General features: G+C 33.1%; 2 protein-coding genes across 2 annotated transcripts; both read left to right on the top strand.

Annotated features, from left to right (window-relative positions):
- Positions 1 to 16,532: 16,532 nt before the first annotated feature.
- On the top strand, positions 16,533 to 17,363 carry LOC105113069 (uncharacterized). Its single transcript, XM_011009072.1, has 2 exons — positions 16,533 to 16,832; positions 16,924 to 17,363. The coding sequence occupies exons 1-2, from the start codon at positions 16,551 to 16,553 to the stop codon at positions 17,002 to 17,004; spliced, it is 363 nt and encodes a 120-aa protein (XP_011007374.1). The 5' UTR covers positions 16,533 to 16,550; the 3' UTR covers positions 17,005 to 17,363.
- A 918-nt stretch (positions 17,364 to 18,281) lies between these two features.
- Positions 18,282 to 19,285, top strand: LOC105113070 (uncharacterized). Its single transcript, XM_011009073.1, has 4 exons — positions 18,282 to 18,324; positions 18,447 to 18,485; positions 18,694 to 18,832; positions 18,866 to 19,285. Exons 1-4 carry the CDS (start codon positions 18,321 to 18,323, stop codon positions 19,278 to 19,280), a joined length of 597 nt encoding a protein of 198 aa, XP_011007375.1. The 5' UTR covers positions 18,282 to 18,320; the 3' UTR covers positions 19,281 to 19,285.

The following is a 19,285-nucleotide window of genomic DNA, read 5'->3' as shown; positions in this document are numbered from 1 at the left end:
TTGTGTTAAAGGTTGCTATTTATAGGCAAAATGTTGCTTGGATTTCAAAATTGGTCCCTTAATTTTATTGTTTTTGTAAATTTTGATTTTTTTTGTATTTTTTTTTAAAACAAGCAATATCAACATCAACTCAATGAGAAAAATCAATGATTTTAAAAATAACACGTTAAAAATTGAACGCATTCCAAATATCTTTGAAAATTTAAATTCTTGTGAGATGATGTTGAAAATGCTAAAAATGATGCAAATATGTTTAAAAATGTATTTTTTGGATTTTCATTGTTTTTCTCTATTTTTTGGATTTTTTTCTAAAAAGTTATCAAAATATGGATCAAAATTGAGGAATAACCCAAAATTGGGTTATGACAATATTTATGCAATTATTGATAAGTGAACAGGGGGTTATGGTGTTTGTTATAGAGAAAAATAGAGGAGGAAGTAGAACAAGAAGAAATGGAGAAGGAAGAGAGTAGGGTCACTTATCAAGTTATAAATTAAATATTATAGATGGATTTACTAATGAATTTAATCGATACATTTAAATCTATCAGTAATTTTGTATGTAGAATGACATGTCATCATACTTTTTGGCTCTTTTTTCATTTATTTTTTTTTCAATATAATGTCCTCGATATATACCGCTAGATATTTTTGTTGGTGTATATTGATTGCTACTGCAGGACATATTCAATGAAACACTAGTTTTTGGGATTGTACTGTGTTAAAAAGACTTCTATCATTCCTCCAATAATATATAATTTGTTGTCTCCATGGACATACCTAATTTGGGAAACCATGTAAATTTGCTTGTTTGTTTTTTTTGTGTTTGCTTTCGATCTAGTATGCACAATATTTCAGAGATTTCCTAAGAATGAAGTTCCTTTTCCAATTTTGTTTAATTTCTTCTTCGAGTTCTCACCTCCTTCAATTGTGTTTGACATGCCATATTAACATTTTCTCGCTAATAAATCGAGATTCCTATTTGCAAGTACTTTTCTAATTGACATGCATTCTGATTTTATTGATATTTAATACAATTTAAGATCATGAAAGCTATGACAGTTTCACTTTGATCACACAAATTTTCAATAAGAGAAATATTACATTTGAAAATAACAACTACAACCACTGAGAGGCAATTGCGGATGGCAATAATGATCAACAACATGATATAGACTACCCATATAACACATTTGATGCTAAGAGGAAATGGAACTGCTATGGCAAAGGAAAATGTTATGGCTGCTAGGAAGAATGCAATTTCCTCCAATGCTCTCTGGATGTAAAAGGAATCTTTTTTTCAATAAACTATGAAATGAATACAAAAGCAAAAATAAATACAGTAGGAATATTTTGTTGTACGGTAATAAATCTATTTCAATTTAATAAGGCTTTTAGGTAATTTATCATGCTCAAATAATCGATAAGCGGCCAGCATTAGTCATCTTTTTCAATCTCAAAAACAGAAACCACACTCACTTGTTCTTTCTCTTCTCCAACATGAATTATTTGTGGAATAACCCATCTTTGGCATACAAAAACTTTTATTTTCATGATGCTAATGTTGACGCTAGATTTATTAAGGCATCAACTTGCTCATTTCTTTCTACGGTACATGTTATAAAGTGTTACAATCAAGTAATATCATTAGTTTTAGTGCATACTTGTGATATAGAACGAGTTTTAACTTCTTAACTTCATAAAGTTAGAGGAGTTGTTTAAAGACTAATTGAGAATCTCTAAATAATTTAAGAAGAGGCATCATTATATTCACTGTTATGTCCAACCCATAAATCAAAGCTTGATATTTAGCCATGTTATTGGAATAGCATTTAGTCAATGATAAGGCAAACAACAAGATCTCTCCTTCATATATGATAAAGATTACCCCAACTCCAGCTCTATTTTGTCGTGTTGCATTAACAAATAATATTTTTCATGATTTTGATATTTCAATGAACAAAACATTTTCATCAGACAAGTTTTTAGAGAACTTTCATTCATCAAAAATAGAATTGTCGATAAAAAAATCAGCTAATACCCGTGCCTTGATCACCTTTTATGAAATGCAGACAATTTCAAATTTTTAAAGCAATGAAGCTCATTTTGCCAATTTTCTTGGTAGTACTAGTCTTAAGATGATGTACCTTAGAGAATTGATTTTTTATTAATTTTCGTTCGATCTTCATGTATCATTCATTATAAATATTATTTTTTATAGCAATACCATATACAGTCATTCATTTTAGCTTCTTCGTCCGTAGAGTGGGCTAGATGAACCGCGATAATTACTTGTCTTTCCACTATTTGTTCATCAGTCCTGATGTCAAGTTTCAGAACCTGTTCTTGAGCGAACTTGGAATCAAACATGTATATGGCATTGCTATAAAAATAATATTTATAATGAATGATACATGAAGATCGAACGAAAATTAATAAAAAATCAATCCCTTTATTATTGCAACAGATCCCAAGATTTATATCTCTACTGATTTTTTTACTGATTCTCATAATATGAGAAGTTAACTTACTGAACTCTATATTCTTGGCTTTTCAAGACATTGATTGGACTTAATTTGCAGAAGAGATCTAAATTATAGATGGCTTAATTAGTGGGAGAAATATCAATGAAACTATATATCTGCAGATTCAACAAAGAACAAGAAATCATACTGGATGTAAACCTCTAAGACACAAATATTATTGTTTACATCTTAACCAACCAATGATTAATGAGCAAGTGGTCTAATACTCTAATACGAATCTTGAAAATTCAACTCCTTCAAAAACTCCCTTGTTTAGTGAGAAAAAAGTGTACAGACATCATTTTTGGCTGGGTAAAACAAGTCTCTCTGGAATATACAGAATTGAATTAGTAGCCTTTGTAGAAATATTTGGTTAAATGCTACTCTTTTATTCCTTCATCAAATCAATGCAAACGGCTATTATTTTGGACTAAAATAGGGTGATGCTACTCTTCTAGCAAAACCAAGACTGACGTAGGTGGAACCTGATAAGGACGTGGATTAAATTGATAATGATGACGTCCTCTGCCATGACCCTTAAAATTAGACCCCCGATTGCCAAAGTATCCACCAGTGGAACCATGAAAGCTACTGTGATGACCATTAAATCCTCCATTGAAACCAAGAGGTGCTACAACTTGACCTTTGTGGACGATGCATGCCTGATTATATATTAAATGGCACCTTAGCCAGGTCATCCAACAATTTGACTAGTCTACATCATGTCGTTGATCACTGTTGCCTTCTGCACTTGCCTCTAGGTGGTTCTGAAATGCAAAATTTGACAGTTAATAGTGCCGTAACTTCCACGGTCCGTCCTTGGTTGTATTAAATATAAATAAAACCACAACTCTGTCAACTATCAATTCAGCTCGATTATTATTCAGTGCATTTATTTTTAATTTTTGCTTTAAACTCTCCAGGTCTCTCTGTCTAGGCATTTTCATTTTTTTGAATATGATAGCTTGTTATTTCTTCGTCAAGATTTCAGACGTTCCCAATACTTATTCTTGTTTTTCACTTTTTTGGTGAATATAATTAAGATGGTGAATGGATAATAAATCGAAGATCGAGTGAGTTAATTTATTTTATCTAATTATCACTCTTTCTAGGAAGAGTACCAATATTAATATTCTACTACTAAAACAACCTAAAAAGTGGCTGGATAAATCTATTTGTGAATTGTGATACATGAAAACGAAACTTATATATCCTACAGAATTTGAATACTGACCCTTTTTGGTTCATGCTAGCCTTTTCACTTTTTCCATGCAATGTTGTTGAAATTATAAGTTGACTTGTAAAATTGAATTGTGAGTTAACTTGTGAAAGTATACGATTTTAGAAACCAATTTATATAAAACATGTAAAATTATATTAAAAACTTAAAAATTATAATTAAACTTATATTTCCTGTTGGTGATTGTGATTCTGAGGTGGTATTAGAAGAAGAGGGTTGGGGTTGCAATGATTGCGATTCCAGGTCGTCAATATTAGGAGGAGAAGCTCGCAGTTTTGATGGCAGGCGTGATGTTATGAGGTGCAAGAGTTGGGACAGAGATTCTGCAACCCATAGAGAGAAATTAATGATAAAATAAATCAGACTTAATTGGCACATAGATACACTTACATGAAATAAAGACGTGGAAATTTAATTATCAACAAAACTTGCATAATAAACCTGAATAAATCAGACTTAATACCATCAGGTGGTTGTATTGGTAAGGTTGGATCATGAGATAAGAAATTCAAATACAAAGTAGTATAAAATTTCTTACCCACGATCTTCATCTTGATTGCACCAATCTTTATCTTTCCTGAGCATCAACAAGAAGAAAACAAAGAAAAAAGAATATCAGAAATTAATGACGGTCATATCGTACGTAGAAGAAAGTGGGAAATGTAAAAAAGAAACGATCACTTGCCCATGATTTTAGAGGAACCGAGACACGCTGAGAAACAGTAAGAGAGTTGTAGGAAGTAGAGAAGATAACAAGGGAAGCAATTGCATATCGATGGTGTGATATTTATTACCTATCCTGTCCCTTACCAACCAGCCATCATACCATCTTCATCACCCTCTTGCTATATCCAAAACTTAATTATCTTGTTATCCACCTGATCTATTGTCAGTAGTCAAAGTTTTGGAACTTTGAAAAGTGCAGAATAATTTGAAAAGTGCAGGATAATTTGAAAAGTGAAATTGTCAAAGTTTTGGAACCTTGACAATTGACAATAAATCAGGTGGATAACAGATAATTAAGTTTTGGATATAGCAAGAGGGTTATGGAGATGGTATGATGGCTGGTTGTTGACAAATTGACACTCCCAGTTCTCCAAGTAACCTTCAATCCAGGACTCAAACCAAATTATTGGCTTGCTTTCCTTTCAGAATTTTCGAACCACCACAAGATTATCCTGCACTTTTCAAATCATCCTGCAAGCCAATAATTCTAGAAGGAAAGCAAGCCAAAAATTCTAGAAGGAAAGCAAGCCAATAATTTGCTATTAATATTCTACTAATAAAACAATCTAAAAAGTGGCTGGATAAATTTATTTATGAATTGTGACATATGAAAATGAAACAAATTATATCCTACAGAATTTGAATACTGACCTTTTGGTTCATGCTGGCCTTTTCACTTGTTCCACACAATGTTGTTTAAATTATAAGTTGATTTGTAAAAATATTTGATTTTAGAAATCAATTTATATATAACATGTGAAATTAGATTAAAAACTTAAAAATCAACAAACTTAATCAAACATAAACACAGTCACACATAGTTAAATTCAATCAAATTTTTTTATATATTTTATAACATGATGTTGTTTTAATTATTTAAAATAAAAAATAAATTAAATCTTCTTATTTATAAGATGAATCTTATCTTATGTTGAGTTCATACTTGTATTAAATTTTAAAACTATGATTTGAGCACTCAAATACTAAACCTGATAAGATTGTTTTAGATGGGCATGGTTAAAAAGGTAATTTACTTTATATGATAAGATTAAAATAAAATTATTAGAGAGCAATGAGTGGCAGTGTTTTTTTACATCAAGCAGAGGGCTTAACTCTTTAATATTTTAATTATTTTTATGTGCATTAAGATAAAATTTCAATATTAAATTATTAAAAGAAAAGGTATTGAAAAAATAGGAATAACTAGAAATACCTTCAGAAGACACTTAAAATCCTTGAAAAAGCAGAAAGAAAAAAGTTTTTGATCAACACCTGTCCAATGTTAAATTATTTCTTTAGCCATACCAGTCTAAATCAATCTTATCAGATTTAGTATTTGAGTGTTCAAATCATAGTTTTAAAATACAAGTGTGAATTCAAGATAAGATAAGATTCATCTTATAAATAAAGAGATTTAATTTAATTTTTATTTTAAATAATCAAAACAACATCATGTTATAAAATATTAAAAAAAATTGATTTTTTCTTTTACTTTCCTCGGAAAATTTAAATCTTCCGGAAGACAAGCGGTCCAGATCAAATCCATAAAGCTGAACACAAAACATAGAAGATGAGGAATTTGGAATGCTAAGGCATGTTCAAACGACAAGTGAGAATATCGAGGCGGTTCATCACAAATTGATGAAGCTTCGTGGAAAAGACAGGATAATGCACCTTTTCTGATTATGACTCAACGCGCACAATAATGCACTTTTCAATAAGGTGAGAAAGTAGCCTCCTAGTTTGAATGGCAACACGGAATACCAATTTTCTACCTTCTCCTGGTTTCCTGATTTTACAATCAAAGAAACTTATGATTTTCTTAAGTATATCTAAAGATGACATTAATTTTAAACTTAACTTGACATGGTTTATTTAATTGGGTTAATATCAATAATCTAAAAATAAAATAAAATGATATTATTTTAATAAAAAATATTAACATGATGACCTGAGAGTTGACCCACCAAGCTAATGTTTAGAGCTATTTTTCAGAGCTGACCCATCAATTTCTTTAACTAAATTCATTATTTTCATTATCTTACATCTATAAATTCCTGATCAAAAGCTTAACGAAAAATCTAAGGATCATGATTGAGTAAAACCTCAATTCCTGATCTAAAACTCTCGGCACGCTAAAATCTTACATCTGTAAATTCAAAAAATAATCAAATAAAAGGATTAAAATACAAAAAAAAATACAACAATCAAATTACAAAATAATGATTTAAATGTTTAATTTATTTTTGTTTTTTTATTTTTAATTCTTTCACAGAATTAATTATGATATAACTATATAATAATAAAGTTTTATTTTTTATTTGTAAATAGTATGATCCAAAATCTAACTTGCAGCTTCAGCTTCATTTCTCTGTGTATCAATCAAAACCATAGCTACCCTGTTGTTGTGATATTTATGATGCTGTAGACTCTTAATATAGTTATAATATCTGGGTATGTTTCGAGGCTTGGATCTTGAGTAAAACATGTTAATTTAAGTTTATCCAACTAATTTATTTTTTTCTTAAAAAATCATAATGTTGTTATTTAAAAATACAAACAATATTTTTTTCTGATCCTACCTAACTCAAGCCTGAATCGACGGGTTACAAGGCTGAGAAGTTTTTTGTTTTTTTTATGCAAACAGGTAACCTTTTTAGTCAAACCACATTATTTTTGTACAAATTTCACAGAAAGCTAAGGGCACAACACTGTTATTTATTGTAGTAAATTAATTTTTTAGTATTAAATTATGGTGTAATAAGAAATCTTAGATAGTCTTCTGTTATTTATTGTAGTAAATTAATTTTTTTTTCTTATATCCCTTGTATTTTTTTGTTATTAAATTTATAATCTTTTTAATATATTCTCGATGATTATTAAAAAAAAAATCTGAAATTAATGACGGAGGAGTACGTTGCCGCTCGTTTTGGACCTTGAAGGAGGTGAGGTGAGGTGAGCCATTGTTTTCCAGTGTTCAATTAAGCTCTTTTGAGCAGAGAATAGAGCCCAATAGTGTCATTTTTCGGGATGATGGTTGAATTGAAGGACAGAGGACTGAACAAGGAAAACACAGCTAAAATATTTCGTCCCTGTGGGCCCAAGTCACTAGCTTTGAATTCTCTGCAGCTGTATGTAGACTTAACCGCTGAATCATCTGCGGAAGACCAAACCGACCGATTCTAATTCCAGAAAGTTCACGTCATGCAGGGAAATGAGTGGAATTGACTGATGAAATATTCTGTTGATAAAAGGGCATTTCAGTGAATCTTTGTCTTTCATTGTTTCAGTCGAAGCATACTTCAAGTTCCAAGCCGAGCGGCAACGTACTCCTCCGTCGTTAATTTCAGTGAATCTCTATCTTTGTTTTCTTCTTGTTGATGGTCAGGAAAGATCAAGATTGGTGGAATCAAGATGAACATCATGGGTAAGAAATCTCATACTACGTAATTTGTATCTGAATTTCTTATCTCATGATCCAACCTCACCAATACAACCACCTGATGGTATTAAGTCTGATTTATTCAGGTTTATTATGCAAGTTTTGTTGATGATTAAATTTCCACGTATTTATTTCATGTAAGTGTATCTAGCTATGTGCCAATTAAGTCTGATTGTTTTTATCATTTCTCTCTTTGGGTTGTAGAATTTCTGCTCCAACTCTTGCACCTCATAACATCACTGCTTTCATCAATACTGCCAGCTTCTCCTCGTAATATTGACGATCTAGAATCGCAACCTCCACCTTCTCCAGAATCACAGCGAAACAATCTTGACACGAAGCCGGACTTGGAAACGGAATTAAGGAAGACACTCCTGACTTTGTGCTTCACAGCAGCAATTCAAATCACAATTCACAGCAGCAATTCAAATCACAATTCAGTACAAACAGGCTGCTGAATCTGAAACCCACTACCCCATCATTTTGATATCCTTGGCTGCTGTAGCTATCTTTGCTTCTCTATTCGTCTCACCGTTTATTGGAAAAAAGATTCCGACTGCATCCAAGGTGCTGGAGAAAGTTGCGTTCTTCCTAGCGGCCACAACGTTTTTCTTCGCCATGGCAACTCCATTCCCCATTGGCATCAAATGTGCTATATGGGCAGTCTACATCATGTCGTTGATCACTATTGCTATCTGCACTTGCCTCTAGGTAGTTCTGAAATGCAAAATTTGATGGTTATCTGTCATTACTTCCACTGTCCAACGTTGTATTAATATCAATAAAAGCAGATTAACTCTGTCAACAATCAATTCAGCTCGATTATTTTTTAGTACATTTCTTTTTAATTTTTGCTTTAAACTCTCCAGGTCTCTCTGTCTAGGCATTTCTTTTTAATTTTTTATTTTAGACGTTGACATTACTTTTTTATTCTTTTTTTTTTCTGGTGAATATAATTAAGATGGCGGGCAGATCGAGTGAGTTGATTTATTTTATCTAATTATAACACTTTCTAGGAAGAGCACTACTATTAATATTTTACTAATAAAACCCCCTAATTAAAAAGTGGCTGGATAGTTCATGCATTTATGCTTATTACGAAGAATTGAGCATAACGGAAGTATGGCACTTTCTTTTCAAATGAACAAAAATAGAAGGATCTTAGTTTTTGTAAAGACCCATGGACTTCTAAACAATAGGTTCAACTCTATGCGTTATTAAACAAAAAAACAATATCTTCTAAGCCTAATTTAAAAAGAAAATGTTAAAGATAAAAATACATCATTAAATATAAAGGACAAACAATGGAGCTTCAATAAGCTGATAAATACAACATTTTCTTGATCAAAACGCAGCATATTATGGTTCCGAAAATTAGTAACAAGGGAAAGGGAGTTATTTACATGCTGGACACGAATTTATAGACATTGCAGAAGCTATAATTCAATATATTAAATTATTTATGAACACCATTGCACCTAGCAATTAATAGATTTGTCGATCATTGGGTTTTGCCAGCGTTACTTAATTCTTCCAAGAAGATTAATTAATCCAAATCAGAGACAGAGGCCCAACATAAAGCCTCTGTAGGCCGACTCCATCAAATTGTTCAATCAAATCCATTCTTAGCCAATAAATATACCCCATCAAAGGTTGAAGGCCCATCTTAATATTTTGTGATATTGAAATGGTTATGGGTTTTTGGCGGTCTGAAAAAATTTTGAATTTTTTTTGAATTAAGTTTTTTTTCTTGTTTTTGGATAATATAAACGAAAAATTATTTTTTAAAAATATTTATAAGTTACGTTTAGTATTGTGATAATTTTTGTAGTTATGATTTGAAAATGTAAGTTTTAAAAAAAGTTATAAATTATAGTTTTTTTATAACAAATATTTTTAAAAAGAGTTTTCAGTGAAATCAATATAAAACTATAACATATATATATATATATATATATCAATTAATTAAACACTTTTAAAATTATAATTAAAATAAATTATAGTTTCAAACATACATTACCATACAACCAAACAGAACTAACACGTCAAGCAAAAACAAACTCCAACGGATTGCAATTAATCCATAATTGATGCTTAGACAATGAAGGATTTAATTAATAACTACCTTCAGGTTTTTTCGATAAATTAAAACACTTAGAAAGAAGTGAATCCCAGTTGCTGAACTCGTAATAATTTTTAAACGTGTGTTCTATTTCTACCCAGTAATTAATGAAAGATCAAGTGTCCTAATTAAGGACAACTTTTTTAAAAGAATAAATATCGTTTTGGAAAGAAAGGGACATATTTTAAAAGGCATGGTAAGATCAATAGCTTTGAAATTTTTTGAATGCATTGTAGAACATGCCATTGCGTCATGCATGTTCAGAATCTTAGGTTGAGGAACAAAATTTTTAATATGATGCATATATTTACTCTTCTTCAGCTTAACAAATCGACTTTCATCTCGACAGTTCTCTTACATGTAGTCGATTAGATATCTTTCCTCAGCTTGGTTTTCTAATCATAGGAAATCAGAGAACAAAATCCTACATGTGGAGCAGCTTCAAATGAAATCACATCTACCTTGCAAAAGAACCCCTGGAAGTCATGGAAAGACTACTCCGAGGAATTAAGTGGGGCTAATTTTAGCTCTGAAGTTTGGATAGAGGAAGTTGGGATAAGTAAAGTCAGACCAGCAGGTATTTCAGACAGCAATTACAATTTAAATTCAAGTGAAGTCAGGAAATTATGCAATATTTCTAACCCGGCAAGTGATGGTTTGGAAATACAGGAGGCTCGTGGCCAGGTAGGTGCTCAACACCTTACATTTGCTGTTCTTGCAGCGCTGATTGGTTTTCATGTGGTCACTGTCTTACTACTTGGCTATTAACTGACAGGAAGTTGAGGAACAAGATTCTGCATTTGTACCTGCAGCTCCAAGCCCTGATAACGAGGTCGGCAGGGATAGTTCTCGTTTGAATGCAAGCGGTAGAAACAAACGAAGGAGGACATCTGAGGTGTGGCAATACTTTGACGAAGTTAATTAAAATACAAAAAGGCTACCGAAAGTTAGTTAAAATTGTTTTTTATTTTAAGGGTAAACAAATTATTTTTATCCATATTTTATATATAAATACAAAAGCAATCCTTAATGTGAGCTTAATAATTTATTTTTCAAGAGTAGTGATGTAAATTTATTATACTATTAGAATATGAAATACCTGTTTTATCCCTAGTTAATGTAAAAATATCAAAATGTTTTCATTGCAAAGATGAACTTATTTTCAACCATCAGCCTATCAGTTTTTCTTTTTCAAAAAGCAAGAAAGTGAAAACACTCTTTTCAATGTCTATAAGTGAACAATATTTTCATCTTTTTTTTCAGGTTTTTTTTTTGCGAGTAGTTTTTCATTTCTAAAATCTGATTTTTTAAAAAAAAAAATTATAACTAAATTATTTAATAAATTGGAAAAATCTTTGGATTTGATTAATTTTGAGTTTAATAATTATAACTAAATTATTAAATAAAATTATTTAATAAATTCACAAGATCATATTTTCATTCTTTTAAGTGGAAGAAGCCTCCAGCTGACTAAGTCAATGAAAAGTGACTCAAGCAACGTATTGAAATGGAACGCGAGGTGAAAGCCTTACCATGTTCTTTCAAGTGTCTATTTATTACTCAGCAAATCCTTTTTTTTAATAGTAATAATAATAACAATAACAATAATAATAATATAAGTTTGTAGTTTTCCTGTAACTACGATGTTTTTCATTATTGTTTCAATTCTCGATCTTCTCATTTGCTATCAAAGGAGCTGATTGAAAATCTCAAATCTCTTAATTAGTAAAGTTTTTATTTTTACTTAGATTCTTATTTAAATGAATGAGAAACAAGGTAATAACTTAATATTATTCGACTTAATTAAATATTAAACCCAAATTCTTTGATGAGCTATCAGATTTAAATAATTATAGGTTCAATTAAAACTAAATTTCAATATATACAAGTCTGGTAAGTTGTTAGACCTAGTATCCTTAAGATCTACCAAATGCATAGCCTACATACATATCAGTTTGACGAATTATCAAACCTATTATTTTTTAGCTCAGCTAAACACTGAGCTCAATTACAAGTGGCTTTGACAATCTTGTCATGCTTCATTTTGAGCCATGTTATTATGCCATGTGAGAGGTATTTTTTATGTTTGACACATGGAGGTTTTAATGGTATTAGAAAAGCATAACTTCTTAGTCCTCCCCAAATTAAATAGTAAGAATGATGGGTTATAAAGACTTTTTTAACCCTTACCTCTACCCATGATAAAAGATGAAGACTTCATTTGTAAACTCTTTTCTATAAACCTTGCTGAAATTTTTATTTTTAATCATTAGTCATAAAAAAAAATTTCAATGATAAACTTAGCTACAAATATAACAAAGACTAAGGAAGTGTTGCACACTTTATAATATGGCCTAATAATATCTTACAAACACACACACCTATATTTTCTTTTCTTTTCTTTTCGTTTTCTTCTTTTTGTTTTTTTTTATTCGAGCTTAGACAAGGATTGTTATTTGCATCATGGGAAAGAACATTTGAGTTATGAAAACAACCCTAGATTTACTGCTTTCCACCTTTAGGATTTACTGATTTACCATATCTTATTGTCAACTATTTTCCCCATCATTTTTTGATATGCATAGGCTTTTCACATAAAGTTCCCTACATGGTTTCTATTGATCTGTTAGTGAAGGTGAAAAACCAACTTATATTATTGTTATCATTAATGCGAGCAACTAAATAATAATAATTTCTAAAACTATTGATTGTAAGTTCAATCCTGATGAGCCTATAAAATTTATTAAAGACGGATGAAGTGATCTGCTTATTAGGATACAACTAGTCTAGATCTAGTTGGTAATATCTAAACATTTCTCTCGTGAATCCTTGAAGAGGAAAGGAATACCTCATCATATACATGTAAAAGGGGGAGGGGTTGTAAGTCCAAGGTCTTTTGGCTGATACACCTAGCTTGATCAAACATCTAAGCTATGTAATCTCTTAGCTATAGACGAGAAACAAACTCGATGTCCTCCGCATATAAAGTTCTAGGAACGTCATCCACGAGGGTTTGAGGTAGCCTTTAGTAATGGCAGGAGAATGATTCCTGCAAAGAGAGTTACTCTTCCTCTGTCAAAGGTGGACGTCAGGATGCCATCCCCTTTAGTTCATGCCTAGTTTAAATGACCCTTGCCCCGTGCTGCTTCTTCCAATCTTAGATCGGAAACTAAACTTCTTTTTGGAAGCAACAACATCCCTTTTTTATTTTTAGACATATATAACACCTTTTGAATCCATGTTTATGTTTAAAGTAGATAAGGAAAAAATCAGCAATCGTAGTTTTGTTTCTTTTAAGGATAATATGATGTAAATTTATTATATTATCAGAAAATAAAATACTCATTCTGTCTCTAATCAATTAAAAAAAATACCGAGATATTCCCATTGCAAAGATGATTCTATCATCAACCATTAGCCTATTATTGAAGGTAAAAACATTGTTCCGTCTAAAATGCAATGGGTTTAGGTGAATAGTGTTTTCACCTTTTCTTCTAGTTTTTTATTTTTTGGATTACAGGTTGTTTATAAAATCTGATTTATTAAAAAAATATTATAAAAAAAATTATTTAATAATTTAGAAAAATCTTTCAGTTTGATTAATTTTGAGTTTAGTGTCTCTTCAACTGACAGGATCATATTTTCATTCTTGCGGCCTTGAATTGGAAGAAGCCCCGGCTGACTGAGTCAATGAAAAGAGACTCAAGCAAGGTACTCAAAAAAAAATTGCCATGAAGAAGAATCAGTGCGATTTCCCCATATAATTTTGTAGAACCAGTCAGAATCCTTCTTTTTTATTATTTGCTACGCATGCTAAGATAACGTAACATGCCTTCACCTAACCTTTGTTTTTCTCTTTCTATCTTATTTAAGACTCTAAGAAAATGATTAACTACCTAATACGTTTTAGGTCTTGATCTTCTTCTGTTAGCTTCTTAAAGTAAGCTATCGAATCCAAATAACAAATTGATATGGAAATTTCAAGGAAGCAACTGCTGAATAGAAAATGGAAATTGATATCTAGAATGACATTTTTGGGCTGATCTTCTCTGCTTAAAATGGTCACTTGTTTCCCATGATCATCGCCCATCTACTAGAGTAAAGTCATTCAGTTCATTGAGAGTCATTTTTTATTGCTTTGTTGCTCAAAATGGCCACTCTTCTTCTCAACAAACTGTTAGACTCTGCTAAGGCGATTGAAGATGGTGATCTGAATCTTGCAGAGACAGTTTTCAAGGAGATTAAACGCCTAAATGATGCGAATACCAGCACAGCAACAAGAAAACTTGTCAGATTCTATGCTGAAGCGCTCATTCGGAGACTCTACAAACTGTATCCTCGAAATCCTACTCCATTAGCACCTTCCACGGATTCATATTACATCAGGTGCTGGCGATTTCTTCCTTTCGTATGGTTTGCATAGAAAAGCAGCCACCATTCCATCCTTGATGCCGTTGTTGGAAAAAAGAAAGTCCATGTTATCAACTTCTCTAATATGGAATTCAATATGATGATTCGAGATTTGATGCGTGATCTAGTGAAGCAGGTAGGCAGTGGACTGTCTTTCCAAGTAACAAATATCAGACCTAAACTGTCAAACAACGAAGAGTACCTCCAAGAAATGGATCGCGTCCTAGCTGCAGAGGCTAAAACACTTCGCCTGACAGATTTCAAATTAGACCATGTATTTGCCAATACTGCAGCAGGTATTGTTGAATCCACTCTCAATCTCAAAAGAACAAGCGAGGACGAGGCGATAGTTGTGAAATGGGAGTTTGAACTTCACAAATTGATCTTAGTGCCCGGTGCACTCGAGAAGGTTTTGTCAAAACTGAAGGAACTCAGACCAGAAATCATGGTAATTGTGGAACAGGAAGCCAACCACAACAGTCCTGATATCTTGGACCGACTTGCCCAATCATTCCCATACTACTCCAGCGTATTTGACTCCATAGAGAAAGATACGACCGAATATGATCTCGAAAACAAGATATCGTGGGAGATGGATTTTAGGCGGCAGATCACTAATGTGGTGGCGCGAGAGGACATCCAGCATGCTGAGAGGCATGAAACACAGGCTTGGTGGCGAGATCAGCTGCGTCGTTCAGGATTTCATCCTGTTCGCCAGTGGTTCAATCATATAAGGGGTTTTCTTTTCAGTGACTTGACTCAATACACTATAGAAGGCAAGAATGGATGTCCCTTCCTACGTCGATACACTGTCCCTCTAGTTATCACATCAGCATGGAAACCCGAACTTGCTCAGTCTGATGGAGGTACTGAACAATCTCATTCCACTCTTTGTTTCTCTTAAAACAAGAAATACGAAACATTTTTTTTTTGTTTCGAAAAAATGATATCAAACACCCATATTTCTTTACTATGATGATTATTACTATTGGTTATTTTTCACTACAAATTAACGCAATTATATAAATGTCAGTTGGAAAAATATATTTGAGGTTAGCAACTATTCATTCATGTGTATTGAGGAAGGTCTTCTCTCACAATCCTGTAAAGCTCTTTGTCCTTGTATTTTGCGTATTTTATTAATTTAATTAGAGGGAATGTGAGGTTTACTTGTAATTATTTGACCATTAAAACTCTGAAATAGACTCTGAAATATCTCAATTCATAAAGCTTAAACTATTAAATAAGAGTTCAAGAATGATTATATATTAGTCTATAACATGGTGAAATGCTAATCATGCAGGATCGGACAACAAGGAGAACGTGGGCAGTCCAGAATCCATGTTGTTAGGTCTAGAGTTCAATGATCTTAGCATAATACAAAATAAATGCGAGGAAGAAGGTGATCCTACTATCATGAGAGAAGGAAATGTGTGGTCTTCAGAGGTACCCCGTCCTGTATTTTCCTGCATGCTTTTTATCAGATTGCTATTTGTTTATATAGATGTCTGGGGAAATTAATAGGATACTCAATTCTTTAGTATTTCTTTCATACATAAAGAGTTTGATTGTCTCTTAATTTTTCTAAATTCTGTTATATCCTGCTACAATTCTTACAATTCTCCTCGATGAATGAGATTGCTTCTACGGTTTTTGCAGTGCCCCTCAATCAATGAGATTGCTGCTTCAGCTGAGATATTTGACATATTGGAATATGTGTGTCATGTATATAAGCTGCCCCTGGCACTAACATGGATATCGGATGGCAGAGATCCTGCCAAAAATTATGAGGGAAAAAACGTTCTACGCGTTGAGGATACTGCTTGCTACGTCAATGATTTAGGAGCAACAGAATTTGTTGAGATATGTGCAGAATTTGATATTGAGGAAGGGCAAGGTGTTGCTGGAAAAGCCCTTCTATCAGATATTTATTTTGTCCCCGATGTCTCTGAACTCGATCCAGCTGATTATCCATTTGTTTATGAAGCATGGGAGTTTGGCCTTCATGGTGCTGTTGCAATCAAGCTAAGAAGCACTTGCAGGAGCAGTATGGATTACATGTTAGAATTTTTTCTCCCTTCAAAAATGAGAGAAATTTCAGAAAAACAACTTTTGGTGAATAAAATACTATCTGCCTTGCAGAAGAGCTGTAGGAATTCATGGATAGTTTGTGGAATGGATTTAAATGTGGCTGATGTTGTTTCTGAAGTTACCGCTGCTGAGATGTCTGATATCACACTGATGCCTAATTCTGGCAACTCTCCATCAGCTTCAAATGCTGATGGTTCAAATCCAAATAATATCTTGGGATGGAATATGCTTAGCCCAGTGGGTGACTTAGTGGAAATATGTGAGACTGATGAAAAGGTGCATTTCTTAACATCAAATTTATCCTATAATTGAGCCCAGATTAAACATTGTAGTATATTATATAGCTTTCTTGATTGTCTCTTAACAGGAAACTGGAGAATCGAAAGCCATACTGGGACCTGCTTCAAATGCTGACAAGGAGATGGTCAGCTTATCTATAAATAAATAATGGAAACAAATCTGAGGTGTAGGAGTTCTTCAATGCTGAAAAGCTCTGGATTATTAAGGTGTTCTCAAGGCTGCAGCGCAGCACTAGACTGCACCTACAAAACAAGTCATGAACTCAAGAAACATCAGCGTTTTATCTTCTTCTTTATTTCCTCCCCTTTTCTTCTTTCTTCTCATCTGGTATTTCTTGTTTCATGAAGATAAAGTTCATTGCAGCGCCACAAGAAAGATGAAGTTCGTCTTGAACTCACCAATCCAAACAAACACCCAGTCATGAACTAGACTGTTTTTTATCTTTGCTATCTATTTATAACTTTGTTCTGTCATGAAAAAATAAATGGGATCAATAGATTTTAACTTCTTTTCTTCTTCTTCATGATGGAGAAACCAGTTGCATAATTTTATACAGAATTGATAAGCACAGAGTATACAAGAAACAAATGAGTATACATAATTTAAGTATCTCAAAAAAACCCGTTTCCAAAAAAAACTCGTTCTAATCGTTATTAAAAAAACCCGTTTCTAATCAAAAGTTTTTTCTTGCGTTGAAACTTTTTCTTTGAAACCCAGGGAGTGAGGCCTTTGAGAGAAGACATGAACAGTGCGCCCTCAAAAGTTTTTTCTTGCGTTGAAAAGTTTTTCTCTAAGACCCAGGGAGTGAGGCCTTTGAGAGAAGACATGAATGGTGCGCGTGTAGTGCCCTCAAAAGTTTTTTCTTGCGTTAAAAAGTTTTTCTCTGAGACCCAGGGAGTGAGACCTTTGAGAGAAGACATGAATGGTGCGCGTGTTGTTCCCTCGTAAGTTTTTTCATGTGTAGAAACTGTTGAGAAAAGGTTTTTAGGGCCTAGCTGGTTGAATCTCAAAAAAACCCGTTTCTAAAAAAACCCGTTTCTAATCAAAAGTTTTTTCTTGCGTTGAAACTTTTTCTCTGAAACCCAGGGAGTGAGGCCTTTGAGAGAAGACATAAATAGTGCGTCCTCAAAAGTTTTTTCTTGCGTTGAAAAGTTTTTCTCTAAGACCTAGGGAGTGAGGCCTTTGAGAGAAGACATGAATGGTGCGCGTGTAGTGCCCTCAAAAGTTTTTTCTTGCGTTGAAAAGTTTTTCTCTAAGATCTAGGGAGTGACGCCTATCTAGGGAGTGACGCCTTTGAGAGAAGACATGAATTCAAAATATCTACAGTGTAAGTGGGCCCACTCAACCCGTGTACGTCAAAAAAAAAAAACGCGCTATAAATATCCGTCATCTACAAGCAATAGCTTCACTTGTTGTCTTCTCTACTTCAACTCTCTTACTGCGTGTCTAGGTTGCTCTACAATTATGGGTTAGTGATCCTTTGTTTCTGCCGTTCCATCGTTTCTTTTTTACATTTGCCGCTTTTTCTACGATGACCGTCATTAATCTCTGATATTCTTTGTTATTGGTTTTCTTCTTGTTGATGCTCAGGAAAGATCAAGATTGGTGGAATGAAGATGAAGATCATGGGTAAGAAATCTTATACTACTTTGTATCTGAATCTCTTATCTCATCCAAGCTCCTTACCAATTAATACAACCTGATGGTATTAAGTCTGTTTTATTCAGGTTTATCATGCAAGTTTTGTTGATAATTAAATTTCCACGTGTTTATTTCATGTAAGTCTATGTGCCAATGAAGTCTGATTTATTTTTTCATTTCTCTCTTTGGGTTGCAGAATCTCTGTACCGACTCTTGCACCTCATAACATCACTGCTGCCATCAAAATTGCCAGCTTCTCCTCCTAATATTGACGACCTGGGATCGCAATCATCGCAACCCCTTCCTTGTTCTTCTAATACCACCTCAGAATCACAATCTCCACAAGCGGGGCATCCACCTTCTCCAAAATCACCACCAGGAGGGCGACTGCCTCTAACCATCAACGAATCACTGCGAAACAATGTTCTTGACGCGAAGCCGGACTTGGAAACCGAATTAAGGAAGACACTCCTGAGTTTGTGCTTCACAGCAGCAATTCAAATCACGATTCAGTACGGACAGGTTGCTGAATCTGAAATCCACTACTCCATCAATGTGATCTCCTTAGCTATAGCAGCTATTTTTGCTTCTCTATTCGTTTCACAGTTTATTGGCAAAAAGATTCCGACTGCGTCCACAGTGTTGGAGAAAGTTGCTTTCTTCCTAGCGGCCACAACGTTTTCCTTCGCCATAGCAACTCCATTCGCTCTTGGCATCAAATGTGCTATATGGGCAGTCTATATCATGGCGTTGATCGCTATTGCCATCTGCAATTGCCTCTAGGCGGT

This window comes from Populus euphratica, unplaced genomic scaffold (assembly GCF_000495115.2).
Source record: "Populus euphratica unplaced genomic scaffold, PopEup_1.0 scaffold387.1, whole genome shotgun sequence".
Taxonomy (NCBI): Eukaryota; Viridiplantae; Streptophyta; class Magnoliopsida; order Malpighiales; family Salicaceae; genus Populus; species Populus euphratica.
This window is presented reverse-complemented; position numbering and strand designations above follow the sequence as displayed.